The following is a 13,400-nucleotide window of genomic DNA, read 5'->3' on the forward strand; positions in this document are numbered from 1 at the left end:
ATATATATACACACACACATTTTTTACATGCTTCCCCTATAATGAGGAAGGCAAGATTACTAACTCCAGAGTTAGAAATAGTAGGCAAAGATAAAGTTTACGGCATAAATGCCCTGTCTCTTCCTCACACACATATGCTCATAAAACTAGCAGTTTACTTTATTAAACATGTATTTATATGCAATCGTGTGTAAGTCTCAGCAGGAACACAGACAGGCCAGCTGTTTCATCCCAGACACTTGTGTGACCATTTCTGTATTTCAGGATTTTTTCCCAACAATTTCAAATTAATAGGAGAGACAAGAAATGACAAAATGTGTCAAACTTAAATGAAAACTCTCCCACTATGCCTAGGTTAAATTCAAGGTGCTTTCTAAATAATTCACTTCCTCTTTTCTCTGCTCCCCCCACCCCCCACCCCTCTCAGCAAACGTGTGGAAACTGATACTCACTTTCCAGGTTTTCCGCAAAGCTTCCAGCACGGGAGACAATAGGTACGGGGCGTGGGGACTGAATGTGCTCGGCAGAGAAAGGGTTAATGGCCCTGTGTTACAGTTTGCATCTGTTACATCTTTTATAGCCCCCTGTTTAAACTAATCCTCGAGGCACAGCATCTTCCCAACCTCCACGGAGTTTCGGGATTCTCCTTCTCTCCTGCCTGCCTCCGAGGTCCCCCTTCTCCAAGTTTTGACAGTTTCAGCTGAAAAAATGCAGCGTCTCTCTCGAATTTTAGGTACAAAAGTTTCGAAGCCAGAAAGGATATGATCATTTAGTAGAGCTTAAAAGTATTGCTGTAGCGGTTGGACTTTCTCTTTCCTTTCTTAAGGGGGAAAAAATTTTTTTTCTACTGGAACTATTTAAGGGAACCAGTGTGGGGGAGAATGTGTGTGAGTGAAGTTGGGGGGGGGGGAATACTTAAGTCAATATTGTCAAAGTGGTGGAGGTGGTGGGGAGGGAGGGACAGTGTCCGAAGAGGCTTATAATTATATTTTTTGCTCTGGCGTGAAACGGGAAATCTTAATTTGGGGGCGGGGGGGGGTGTGGGGAGGAAGAAACCGTGCCTCGATCAACTCCAAAAGGGGAGGGGAAGGGGCGCGGGGTGAGTGGGTTTCCTATAATTACTATTATCAATTCGCCCAAGTGTGCTTCCTCCGCGGGCTGTTTCTCGTTGTTTGTTTGTTTGTTTGTTTGTTTCCTCTGGGGAATGGGGTGGGGGGTGAGACGAGATAAGAGCGAAAGAAAGCGTCACCTCACCCCAAGTTCCCGAGCCTAGCTGAGGACTTTTCGGAGGAAAAGGTCCGCCTAGCCCTGAGTCAAGCAACCTTACTGTACCGCCGTGTGCATTCCCTCATACGGTCAGGAGTTATGACTCATTTTGAAGATGTAATTCTTGTCTCTCTGATCCCCTCGCGGGTGCGACACACCAAACAGTAACAAACACAAAGCGCCTCGGGGCCAAGGCTGGGGTAGGGGGGCGGGGAGGGGGCCGCCGAAGTTTCGCTTTGGCGTTGGGGGGCGCGGATGGGTGCTCGCCCGGGCCCTGGCCCGGCTCCCCTGGGCGGCCCGCGCGCGTTTCAATGGGCGCGGGCGATGCCCACATTGTCGCTGTGTTTGGTTGCTAGATCGAGCCTGCGTGCTGCCGAAGCAGGGCGCCGAGTCCATGCGAACTGCCATCTGATCCGCTCTTATCAATGAAGCAGCCGATCATGGCGGATGGCCCCCGGTGCAAGAGGCGCAAACAAGCCAATCCCAGGAGGAAAAACGGTAAGAACCGGCCCGAACCAAACTTTTCCGGGCCACTCCGCGGATCCAGACCCAGGGAGAAGGGAGGGGAAAGGGAAAAGGAACCGAGACGGCGGCGCCCAGGGCTCGCGGGCGAGCCTCCCTCCGCGGCCGGCGCCGGAGCCCAGCGCGCGCGGTGCCCGGACCGGGGGAGTTGGGGAAGTGCCGGGCAAAGTGAGCGTCGGGCGCCGGCGGGCTGCGAGCGCCGGGGTCCGGACGGGGCCCCGCTCCCCCAGCCCCGCCGCCCCCTAGCGCCCCCGCCACCGCACTCCCTCCACCTCCGCCTCCCGCTCCGCTAGCTCCTGGCCCGCCGGGTCCGCGGCCGGGCTGCTGCGGGAGCGTCCGGCTAGGGCAGGGCGGGGGGGGGGGGGGGGGCAGGCGCCGGGTCGTGCGGAATCCCGGGGCGGGGGCGCGGGCTGGGGTGGCGGAGGGACGACGAGGGAGAGACTGGGGTCCAGGGGTTGCGCCTCCACAAGGCTTAAAGTTTCTTGTCGGAGTCGCCCGGCTCCCTCTCCGTACGCCAAGTAACGGTCCGCGGGCAGCAGGGCCCGGTTGGGCGCGCCCGGACTCTGGGGTGGGAGGGACTCGGCCGGCCCCGCGCGGGGTCTGGCGGGGTCCGGGCGGGCTTAGGGGCGGGTGGCACTTCTCCAGCGGGCGCTGGCCCCTTGCCGGGGGCTGGCGGAGTCGAAGAGTGTAGGGAGACTTTTCAGGGCAGTTTTTACGTGGTCAGGAGCCCGCTCTCCAGGCTGAGTCAGGAAGGAGGAAGAAGATGGGGGGGGGGGGGGGGGAGAGGGACACGCTGATGGGAGATGGGATATTAAAACGGTGACAGCCTCCTAGGTCCACCTTGGAGAGAGGCAGAGAAGGAGGGGGGAGAGAGAGAGAGAGTAGGAGGGAGGGGGGAGAGAGCGCGAGAGAGAGACCCCCTAGGTATTTCCCCCAAACAAAATCGTGGGAATAAAAGAGAAAAGTGATTGGCAAGAGCGCAGAAGGAACCTGGGGGAGGGGAGAGGGCTGGGGACCAGAGAGGGTACCGGGGGAGCTGAGGAGGAAACTCAGTTTAAAAAGAAAAACCAGCCCCCCAAAACAAGCGAACCAGCGCCAGCTCAGCCTGGGAAATGAAAGTTCTCGCTCCCATTGCTGTACACCGGATCACCCTGCCCGGGACCGCGGTCACTCCCTGGAGCCGGACCCGGGGACGAGGCGCCGGCCGGCCTCCGGCCTCCCGCAAGCCCAGCCCGCTCCTTGCAGGGACCGCCCGGGCCCACTTGGAGCAACTTTCCTCTAGAGATGACCATTGTGCGCGCCCCCAGCTACCCCTGAGCTGCGCGGCGCGGGGAGGGGGCGGCTGGGGGCGCAGTGTGGGGTGCTGGGGGGAAAAAAACACAAAGACAGAGAATTTTGATTAGACACAAATGAGGCTTCACCTTGTCTCTCTGTTGCTTTCTGTCTCTCTCTCTCTCTCTCTCTCTCTCTCTCTCTCTCTCTCTAGGTTTTGTGTGTGTCTGTGTCTGTGTGTCTGTGTGTGTCTGTGTGTGTGTCATTTGCTTGTTGTGGTGGAGGTGTCGAGCCATATGGGGGAGTGATTGAGGAATTTAGTCAGAAACTCTTCGTTGCGTTATCCTGCCTTTTCCCTTTGTGCTGCCTTTGATCTATTTGCTTGGCTTAGTGTTACAAAAAACAAGTACAATAATATATTCCGCGCTGCTTCCCCAAGATCCAGTTCAGGCTGCGTCTTTTTAAGTCTCTCTCTCCCTCTCTCTCTCTCTCTCTCCCTCTCTCTCTCTCTCTCTCTCTCTCTCTCTCCCTCTCAATTTAATTTTTTCTTCACTCTAGTGTCTGGCATTATTTAAGCTGGTCCTTAAACAGGAGCACTCCCCTTACCCATCACTGGATAATTTAGCAGACAGTAAAATTATACCTAGTGTCCCCTCTCCTCTCTCGTGTTTCCTCTGTACCTTTTATTAAATGTTGGTTATTGATTTTCTAAAATCAATGTCTGTTGTGAGGCTACCCCCCCCCAACAAGTATCTAAAGCACGTTGCTGATCAACTGGATAACAAAAGCTTTGTGTCAAGGAGGCTTTTTTCCCCTTATGTTAAACAGTCATTTGTGTGTGTGTGTGTGTGTGTAAAGAGAAAGAGATTTAAAGCAAGTTTCCCAGAAGTGTTTGTTGTTGTTGTTGTTGTTGTTGTTTTTTGCAAAAGAGACTATTTAAAATGTTTGTTTCTTCTTGCTCTCTTCCTTCCACCCCCTTCGGGATTTTGCCACCATTGACCAGCCTGGCCCCAGCAGTGAGGTCAGGCCAGATCTCAGGTCTGGGGAAATGCAGGGCTGAGGCTTCCTAGGAACCTTTAGAGAGGAGGGGGTGGCTCTCAGAGAGGGAGGCCTGTTGGGGACGTCACAGGTGGAGGGGAGCACCAGGCAAGGGGCTCGCCCATGGATTATGCAGCCATTTCCCCTCTGTCCAGCCACTAACCTGGGAGAAGCCTCAACGCTCCAAAAGAGAAAGTTGAATTGCACATTTCACGGCATTTAGCTCAGCCTCTGCACACTTACCAGCAGGCCTGTCCATCTCTTACAGCTTCGCAAAGTTTGACTATTATCTGCCTCTTTTTCCAAATAATCTGCGGCAAAACATGCTGTGAATTGGTTACTTGTCAGTGTTTTTCTTTGGATTTAATCTGGCTGAGCAATGTCCTGGTTTTGAAAAGCAGGTAGAAGAGTTTTCCCCCCTTTTTTCATTTTCTTTTTCATCAAGCATGTATCCAATGCCTCTCCCTTTGGGAATTGCCTGGATTTATCTGAACTGAGTGGATTTTTCTTCTTTCCTGGATTCATGGAAAAGATGTCACTTTTGAGCTTGTGTCTTTGCTGATAACATTAAATATGATGATGCTTATCAAAATCATATAGAAATTCCTGGAAAGAAATAATGGCAATACTAATCATAGAAGTAGAAGCTGCAAGGAAAAAAGAAAAAAAAGATGGTCATCCAGGAAACTAGAATGGCAGTTTATATAATTTTAATGAAGTCAACAGTGTATATATAGACTAAGGTGACAAGGAGATAAAATGTGTAAAGCTGTGTGTGTGCACACACACGCACGCAAAAGGCCGGTCAAGAACCGTGGGTTAGAACTCAAGGCTTTATAAGATTATTAAAAAGCAAAGGAGAAGGAGGCAGTTCGAGGAAAACAAATGTACAAAGAGAGAAACGGGAATCTAAAATCCAGGCTTAGAGATTCTCAGGCTAAAAGGATGCCTGGCAGAGACAGTGCCAGGGCCAAGTTAATCCATAGCGGACAGTCTCCTTTGCCCCACATAGAAAGGGTGAAATCTCTTCCCAGAAAATAAGATGTGCAGGAGGAAAGGGAGGGGGAGGGAGGCAAAAAGCAAGTCCTCACACACAAGAATGTGTGTCCGTTTCAAGAAAGTTCAGTCAGATGATCTTCAGTCGCCTGACTCACTTTGTAACACTTTCACTGAAGCTGGAGAGGAGGGGGAAACCCACCCCCCTTTCCATTCCCCTGATACACCCCACTATCTCCACACAGCCTTGGAGTCAGAGATGCGCTCTAGGAGCTCCAGATGCCTGGCTGCTGCCGCCACTGGCACAGCCCAGTTGTAACTTGCAAAGTTTTTTGCTTTAGCCCATGAAGCAGGCATGGGCTCCTGGGGATGCCACGGCTTCCCTCCTACCTCCTGCGGAGCCTGGGAAGACCGGCCTGCCTCCTCAGCCCACCACCTTCCAGCATCAGACTCTGAAAAATTGCACATACCCCTGCACGTAGTAACAAAATCAAATCCAGAAACTGCTTGTTTCAGAAAAGAGAAGGAGGTTATCTTTTACACGAAAACTGGATTCAGAGCAAAGGGAACAAGAAGATGGAAGGAAGAAAAGTTAAATTTGATTGTTCTTCAAAGTTTCAGCTAAAGGTTTGGGAATCGTATGAGGAGTGGGGGAGATTTTTACAAACGCCTTTGGTCTCTGGTTTTCAGTGATAAAGAAAGGGTATAAAGTTGGATGTTTTGAGGGCACTGGATTTTAGAGGAGGAACAATCGGTAAGCAGAAATGAATATTCTTGTTTAAGAGAAGTCCTCACTTTTTACCACTTCCTTGAAGGGAGTGGAGGAGCTGGTGGTGATGCTTAGAGGCCAGGGAGGACGCTGGGGTTGCTCCCTTTTCAGAGATGCTTAATTGAAAAGGAAAAGAAATGCAGTCAAGCCCTTCAACAGGATGTGGCTCCTCTCTGAGAGGTGAAGTTGGGATGGGGCAGCCTCCACTTCAAAGCCCCTCAGTGCACACTGAGGCAGGGAAGTTTCCTTCGGATTATAGTCGGTTCAGACTTGGTTATCTTTGCAAGTGTGAAAGTCTTCTGCTACTAGCTTTCTTCCTGAAGTTGATGAGCTTAATAGGAAGCCTGTGTTGCTGGCACTGAAAGCACTCAGAGGCCGTTTGTGTGGCAGGTACCAACCAGTTATAAGGGCGCTCCAAAGATACCCATCTCCATCCTTTTCTGTCTGTGAAGATCTGCAAGTTTTGTCACGCTGCACACACACGAGGCTGGGGGCTATGTATATAGACTGATCTATTTGTTTTATTTTGGTTTGGGAAAACCAAGTCAATTGGGAAAGAAACACGCCTCCCTTCGTAGCAGAGCCACTATCCTGCTGGCATCATGGCTTGACGCTCCCCCAGGGGTAAGGGTCAGCTAAGGATTTGAACCTTTACATTGTTTCTGTGTTGCCAAATAAAAATAAATTCACATCTTTCAGCCTTTATTTTCAAATACGAATAAAGCCAAGATTAAAAGTCCCCCACTAAGCTGCTATGTCATATGTTTCAGATGCTTCCTTTCTTGCTAGCTTAATTAGCTCAAAGTAAAGAAAATTCCAAGAGGTTATCAAAGACCCTAATACTGCATTAAGAATATTTCCTGGGAAAAAAAATGTATATGCCCTGAAGGTAGGAAAGCAGGGTGTTGCTAGCTCTCTAGCACAGCCGCGTTTATTCCAAGATGTGGGAGATTCTTTTCCTTACAACAGTTTTTGTCATCTGCATTCTTCCAAGGCTTTTAAGGTGCATTTTCTTCTGTGTGAAAGGGAACTCTTTGTCCTTTTCCTCTCCAGCACCCTGGCTTCCCAAGGTAGACACTATTTTGTGCCTGTCACAGAGAGAAGGAGTGCAGGTTTGCAATGCTCACAGACAATTGATTGTCTGCCCTAATGTGTTTCATTTACATGTTTATAACGTCAATGGTGCTGGGGTGTCCACTGTACCATTCATTCCCGCATTCCCACAAGGGGGCAATTGTCTGAATGGCCAAGTCAGACACCTTTTTGATTGCTCTTTGGTTGTCTTTTTAGAGCAAAGAGATAAAGGAGGAAAATCTGTGATGCAGAAACACTAGTTGAAAATATACAGAATTAAATGTCACCACAAAAGCAGATGTTAACATAGCCCCAATATGCTTTTTAGCCAAGATGTGAAGGTTGAAAAAAAATAATTCAGAGCAGAGGGAAGGATGATTTAAAACCAATAAATATAGCCCCACTCCCCCTCCCTCTTTCTTTTCTTTCTTTAGCAATCAGAAGATGAAATGTGATTTTCCTTTTCATTTTTAAACCTTGAAACATCTAGGCACCTCCTCATTATTTGTGTGTTTGCTGTGATTTGTGAATTTGGTATATATTTACATAGCTCTGTTTATGCCAATAGCATCAGCTTACCACTTGGAAAATCTATTGAATGACTATTTGGGCTGTGGGGAGTGTAAACTTTTAAAAAGTAAGAGCCAAGTATTTCTTCATCAAGCATTTTTTTAAAAGGAAAGCAATAATACTCAGTAGACTCTATGGAAGTCTCTGCCTTAATAGCTATGTGCCAAATGCTTTTATCCTGGGTGACAGTTGTGTCAGAGTGAAAGCTCTCAGGAAAAGTGTAACTAGTAGTTACAAAGTAAATAAAGAATTTTGTTTGAAGGTGTTCTGTACTGTTCTTATACTTTGTGTGTGTTGTCTTGTGTTTCCTCTGAGGGAGGCGAGAAGAAAAGGGAGCCCTGCCTGTGTTTTTTTGGCTTTTCTCTTCAATCAGTTCTCCCTTCCATAGTATGCTTGTATGTAATGCACATGAACACACCTGCTTTTTAAAAAAAGGTTTCACAGTTCAGATGGTGCCTTGCTGGTTCATTTAGGGAATACACTTATTAGAAGTTGGTCTGATTTCGCGTGTGGTCCACAAAGAGAGAAAATACTAATTCTTGTGTCATCTGGTGGGAGGTAAACAGGGGGTGATGGTGGTGGTGTAAAACTTTTATAATTTTGTAGTAAATTAGGAAGAAAAAAACCGCCAGTCTGTGAAAAGATTTTTGCCTCTCCGAGAAGACACACACAGTAGCTGCACCGTTAGCTGAACCCCTGACACGGCGGTCTTTTGAATGCCTTAGGTATGATTTCACTTTCGCTCACATCAATGCTGACCTGAATGCCTTTCATATCTGATCCGCTGTGTCTCTCCCAGTAAACATCCCCTGAGGGGAGAACAAAGAAAGGAGCTCTTCTTCTTCTTAATCACAATTCAGCCCTTTCACCGCCGGCAGGCTCCATTTGCATTCTGCCACAGAAAGCCAAGATGAAAAGAGAGAGAGAGGGAGAGAGAGAGAGAAAGAGAGAGAGAGGAAAGAGTGGAGAAGGGAGGCATAGGGTAAGTGGCTGAGTAAAATAACTTAGGTGTTTGTGGCTGTTTGTTGGGCTTTCCCTAGTTACCAGCCTTATATAGTTGATGCTCAACCAGGCCCTGTCCCTCCTGACAGGCATATAGTGTTACAAGATGGCATGTCTGTACTATTCATGGCCACCCGCTCAACACTTGAGGTAAAAAGTGTCAGGGAGGGATCAGATTCTCCCCCAGAAGCCTGTTAGACTTGGGGTTAGGTGTGTGGGCTTCCTATTCTTGAGTGCTGCCTACTGTTTGGCTTTAGTCTGATTGTTTACCATCAGACAGGGGAGGTGAGGGCACGATGGGCGTGGGGGGACTGTAAGCTGGAGGCTGCTCAGAAAGAGAGAAGGGATAAAGTCTCCGGAGGCCCTGGTCTGGTTTCAGTGATGGGTGTCTGGCCCAAAGAAAAAGGGAGAAGTGCCCGAACATACTGATAAATCTTCAGGAAAACTGGAAAAGACTTTCCCATTTTTTCCCTGACTTTTTATGATAATTCATATTTTCAAATGAAAGGGGAAAAAAGCCAAGAAAGAAACTCTCAAATGAGCCAAAAAGGAAAAAAAAATCTCTGAAAAGAATTTTAGGGGGAAAAGTTGTTCTATTTTAAAAAGCTTTGAGGGCTGTAAAGTGCCACGTTTTTCACACCTTCTCCATACTTTTTTTTCAGATTTTTTTAGTATGTTTAACATTTGTGAGATGACAGCCTTTTTGTATCTCAAACTGGATGCTGCAAGATTTATAGGAAGGGGTTGGTGGTATTCACGTTCTATTGAGAGAGAAGGTTTATGCCTAAAGGGCTCCTTCTTCCTGGGAACTGTTTAAACCCTCGCAGGCGGACCTGTCAGGTTTCACTGTGTTATTTGCCTCCATTTTCAACATGCAAAAGTAACATGCAGTTAATGGTATTGCAATGAGACCACAGCAAGAGCAGGAACCTCTCGTGACAACTTTTCAGCTACATTATCTTGCTCTTAAACTGTCTTGTCTTTTTTTTTCTCTCTTTCTGAAACCACTTTGAAGATACCAACAGTTTTTCTTCAACAATTAGATTAAGCATGCAACACACACACACACACACACACACACACAACTTTGAAAGGGCAGTCACTTCAAACAGCAGACTGAAGAATTGGAAATGTGGCTTTTCGGATAACTATTGTGACAGATTTCACTTATAGGAGCAAAACTAGTGGAGATATTAGAAGTTGTATAGAGCATGTGACACAGATTCCTGATTTTTTTTCCCAGAAGATTTACAGAATTTACAGAAAGAGATTATCCCTACACCTTCCACCCCTCCTATCCACCCCCATGACCCAAGCAATGAAGGATTTAGGCAGATTTACTTCGGTAAACACCTTTGGACACTTTGAGGGGAAAGTGGGAGTCTGTTTGCAAAAGAAGGCTTTTGTTAAGTGAGGTACAGGGGATAATGCTTTACCAGGCAGCTGTGATATTAACCTACCCAGCAATGCGGGAACACTCTTTAACTCTTTGAGTGCCTGGCCCTTTGCGCTCAGCAGATAAAATCCTAGCTCTCCAAAGGCACTTAGAATTCTGGCTCTAACAGTTTATTATTCAGACAAGTCTTGTAGACATGAAAACTGTTCAAGCTTTTAAAACAATGTGGTTTAATTAGATGAAGTGGACTTACATTGCTCATAAGCCCTCCAAATGGTGGTTTATAATTGGCAAGGAAAAAAAAAAAGAAAGGAATCAGGCAGCACATTAAAAATTCCAGGAAATATCTTTAGAAAAGCTATTTTCATTTCCAGCTTTTAAAATATTAGACTATGGTAGCTAGAGGGAATGAAGCAGCTGGGGCCTCTCTCCTTCCTGTAAAAGACACCAGAAGTTTGTGATGAAGGGGCTTCAACTCTAAAAGCTGCAAGAGGCCCATTCGGACAGTGACATTATCGCAGCGCTCACATCTTGTCAAGGGGAAGTGTTGCCTATCTTTTGGAGCTTGGGAAGTCATGTGAACCTCAGAATCAGGACCTCAGGCTGGCTCTTACCAACTTGAGACTTTTCAAAGCAAGTGGGAAAACATTTACAAGAGGAAGGAGTTAATAGTTATTTTTTTATTTTATGTTGTTTATTTTTTTTTTTTTTGCTGGGCACCAGAATAATGTTACAGGTGTTGCAATTGGGTTTAAATAAGATTGCCTTATTTAGTTTCGAAAAAGAGTGTAGGTGTCAACGTTGGAGCAGCCACAGATGTGTGAGAAAGTAAAGGGTATGAGACATGACAGAATTAAAGGTGTTTGCTATGTTGTTACACCGTGTGTCAGGCGGCAAGCTCCCTTTGTCACAGCCTCCTGGTGATTTGACAGCGCAGATCTACTTCCCTTCTAGGTGAAACAGCATTTTTTAACTGGAGTTATAAATATGGCACATCCTTCGAGTTCTGCACTGCCTCCCAGACCCACGAATCCTATTTGAAAGCATCTTGCCCTGAGACACAATGAACAAACGCAGCACACAGGGGCTGTGTGTGCGGGGGCCGGGCACCGCCAGCATCACAGTAGCTGGCATTGACTGTTGTTTGGCAAGAAGGTCCTCTGCCAAATCATCCAATAATTAAGTTTTATGTTATTTGTATGAACGACCAAGCATGCAGTATTTCTTTTCAAATCAAAGGGAGGCTTAAAATTACTTTTTGAACACTTTCGACCATGGTCAGGTCACAGTTTGGGGGCTGAATTAAAATGATCTCATTCATGATCTAATTGAGGTTGGCAAAACCTTAGCAGTAGCAGGAGTACATAAATATAAATCAAAGACCAAAATTTAGCAAATCATATCATTTGCTAGAAATCTGCTCATGAATTATTCTCCGATTGCCAACCCCGAAGTTAAACTTTGTCTCCCCTCAGCAACAGTAACTGCGCATATTTTTTCAAGCTCCTGAGAGAAAAAGAGAGAAGGAAGATGATCAATTTCTCATCAGATATTGTGTGTTTGTGACCCAAGAAACTACAATAGCTAGTACAGCCATGTACATTACAGTGGATGCTACAGTCTTGGTTCGGAATTAATATCGGCTTCTGAAAACCAGACTTTGGCAGAGCAAGCAGCTGGGACACATAAGGGATGGAAGGGAAGCAAACATTTCAAGAAGGAGCTGATTGAACTTTGCTTTCATTTTTCAATTGAATGTAATCATCATCATGATCCATGATTTTTTTTTACAGATTTAGTTCGATTGCCAAGCTGAAGGGATATTTGAAATAGTCATTAGAATTAAAAGACAATACAGAAATGTTCGTGTACATATTTAAGTTACCTTTCTTTTTTTAAGAAATTACTATAAAGTTAAGACTGTAGATCCTATAATATGCAAGATTAAATGTTATGTTCTATTGTCAGCAATTTATTTTGAGTTCTTCATTTTTCTTGATTGCTGAATGTAATTTCCACTTAAACCCACACACCCTCCACTTTAAACTGGAGGAGACCTAATTCTGAACTTGAATGTTTTGAAGTTAAAATTTTAAATCCCACTTAAATTAAGGTAATTCTTTCAAGCAAAGAGTAAATATAGAACTGGTCAGTTTAGTTCACTATTTATCACGAGATCAAATACATGAAAGTGTATTTTTGAATGACCATGAAATGGTGGAAACATTTTAAAACTTTCTCAGGTAATAGAGGTAAATGACTGCATTATTTTGGGAACAGGTAATTGCCATCAATTATTTCCCATGACAAAAAGGCAAAACGTGTTCTACATAAAAATATGTAATGAACTCCTCTAACAGTTACATTGTTGCAATGACAATGCAGTGACTTTTGTTCTATATATACAGTTTCATATTTCATTTCATAATCAACTCTAGGAAAGAAAGGTACTGCTGACAAGGTGATAGATACTTCCTCCAAAATAAATAATCAATAATAGATCAACAATTTAATATAATCATGCTATTTATGAGATGAGATGTGTTCTCTCTCAAACGGATGATTAAATTTCAAAGATCCAGTGCCCAAGTTATCTACGAATGTAGTAGATAGCTTTCACTGTTTCTTAGTTCAAATTGTATTTCTATTGTCTTAGATATCTGAGTTCACTGTAATCAAGGAAACTCTGCAATGTGCTTATTCTTGGAAGTACCTAAGTTTCTATTTTAGACACAAAGCACATTGCTGGAAGTGTTTCACATCATGAGATTTCTCAGTTTTAAGAAGTGAGGTTTACATATAAACTGTTTTCATAATAAATAGACCCATTAAGAAGGAAAAATCTCTAAGCAAAACGGTTGTCCTCTAAAGATTTTCCATCACCTTTGCTCTGCTGATGGGAACTTGAGCACTAGCTGCAGGCTCTGGGCCCACGTACACAGGTGTCCCCTAGGACTCTAACCGCTGCTGTTTCTCCCAAACTCTCACTGCACTCATGCAGTTTGTGCATGGAATACATTTTAACAAAAATAGTAGAGGTAGCCAGTTAATGTAGACTCCAGTTCCCTAGGATTCACTGTAAGGGAAAAAGTGTTCCCTGTGCCACGTAACTCTCACAAAACTTACTCACACCGATTACCCTACACTTTAAGTGTAGTATTTTGGATAAATTACAAGCTTTATGTTTTGAAACTAGTTCCCCTTATTTATGTTCAATGTTACCAACCTTAACACAGATTATGCCAAAGTGATTGCAAATTATTATGGTTTTTAAAACAGCCTTCAGGAGTCCTGAATAAAGGTGATATTTTGAAGCAGTGTTTATAATAGTTTAAAAAGTATGGGGAGAGGATTAAACTATACTGAACACTTAGAAATGTGTGCAGTTTTATACTTGTATAGATAAAGGGTGAGGTAGCCTTGCCCTGTGAAACCAAGACCACAAATGATATGTGTCAGTAGGTTCTTTGATAGGGCTTCTGGCCTCAGTGTTTT

General features: G+C 45.2%; 1 protein-coding gene and 1 long non-coding RNA gene across 6 annotated transcripts in view; one reads left to right on the top strand and one right to left on the bottom strand.

Annotated features, from left to right (window-relative positions):
• LOC114495477 overlaps nucleotides 1-550 on the bottom strand; it is a 52,473-nt gene extending 51,923 nt beyond the window's left edge. Inside the window, exon 1 of one of the 2 annotated variants that reach the window (XR_004902647.1) lies at nucleotides 453-550. This is a non-coding gene — a long non-coding RNA (uncharacterized LOC114495477). The remainder of the gene's footprint in view (nucleotides 1-452) is intronic. The other variant, XR_003684410.2, reaches the window with a different exon arrangement.
• Nucleotides 1-13,400, top strand: part of ZEB2 (zinc finger E-box binding homeobox 2) — a 131,759-nt gene that overhangs the window by 1,441 nt on the left and 116,918 nt on the right. For 2 of the 4 annotated variants that reach the window (XM_028508534.2, XM_036023523.1), the window contains one exon: nucleotides 1,623-1,764. In XM_028508534.2, the coding sequence (XP_028364335.1) occupies nucleotides 1,692-1,764 (73 nt within the window). In that variant the 5' untranslated portion in view covers nucleotides 1,623-1,691. Of the gene's footprint in view, nucleotides 1-427; nucleotides 495-578; nucleotides 734-1,622; nucleotides 1,765-13,400 lie in introns of those variants that run through there. The other 2 variants (XM_036023522.1, XM_028508531.2) reach the window with 2 other exon arrangements.

Source organism: Phyllostomus discolor, chromosome 4, assembly GCF_004126475.2.
Source record: "Phyllostomus discolor isolate MPI-MPIP mPhyDis1 chromosome 4, mPhyDis1.pri.v3, whole genome shotgun sequence".
In the NCBI taxonomy this organism is placed as follows: Eukaryota; Metazoa; Chordata; class Mammalia; order Chiroptera; family Phyllostomidae; genus Phyllostomus; species Phyllostomus discolor.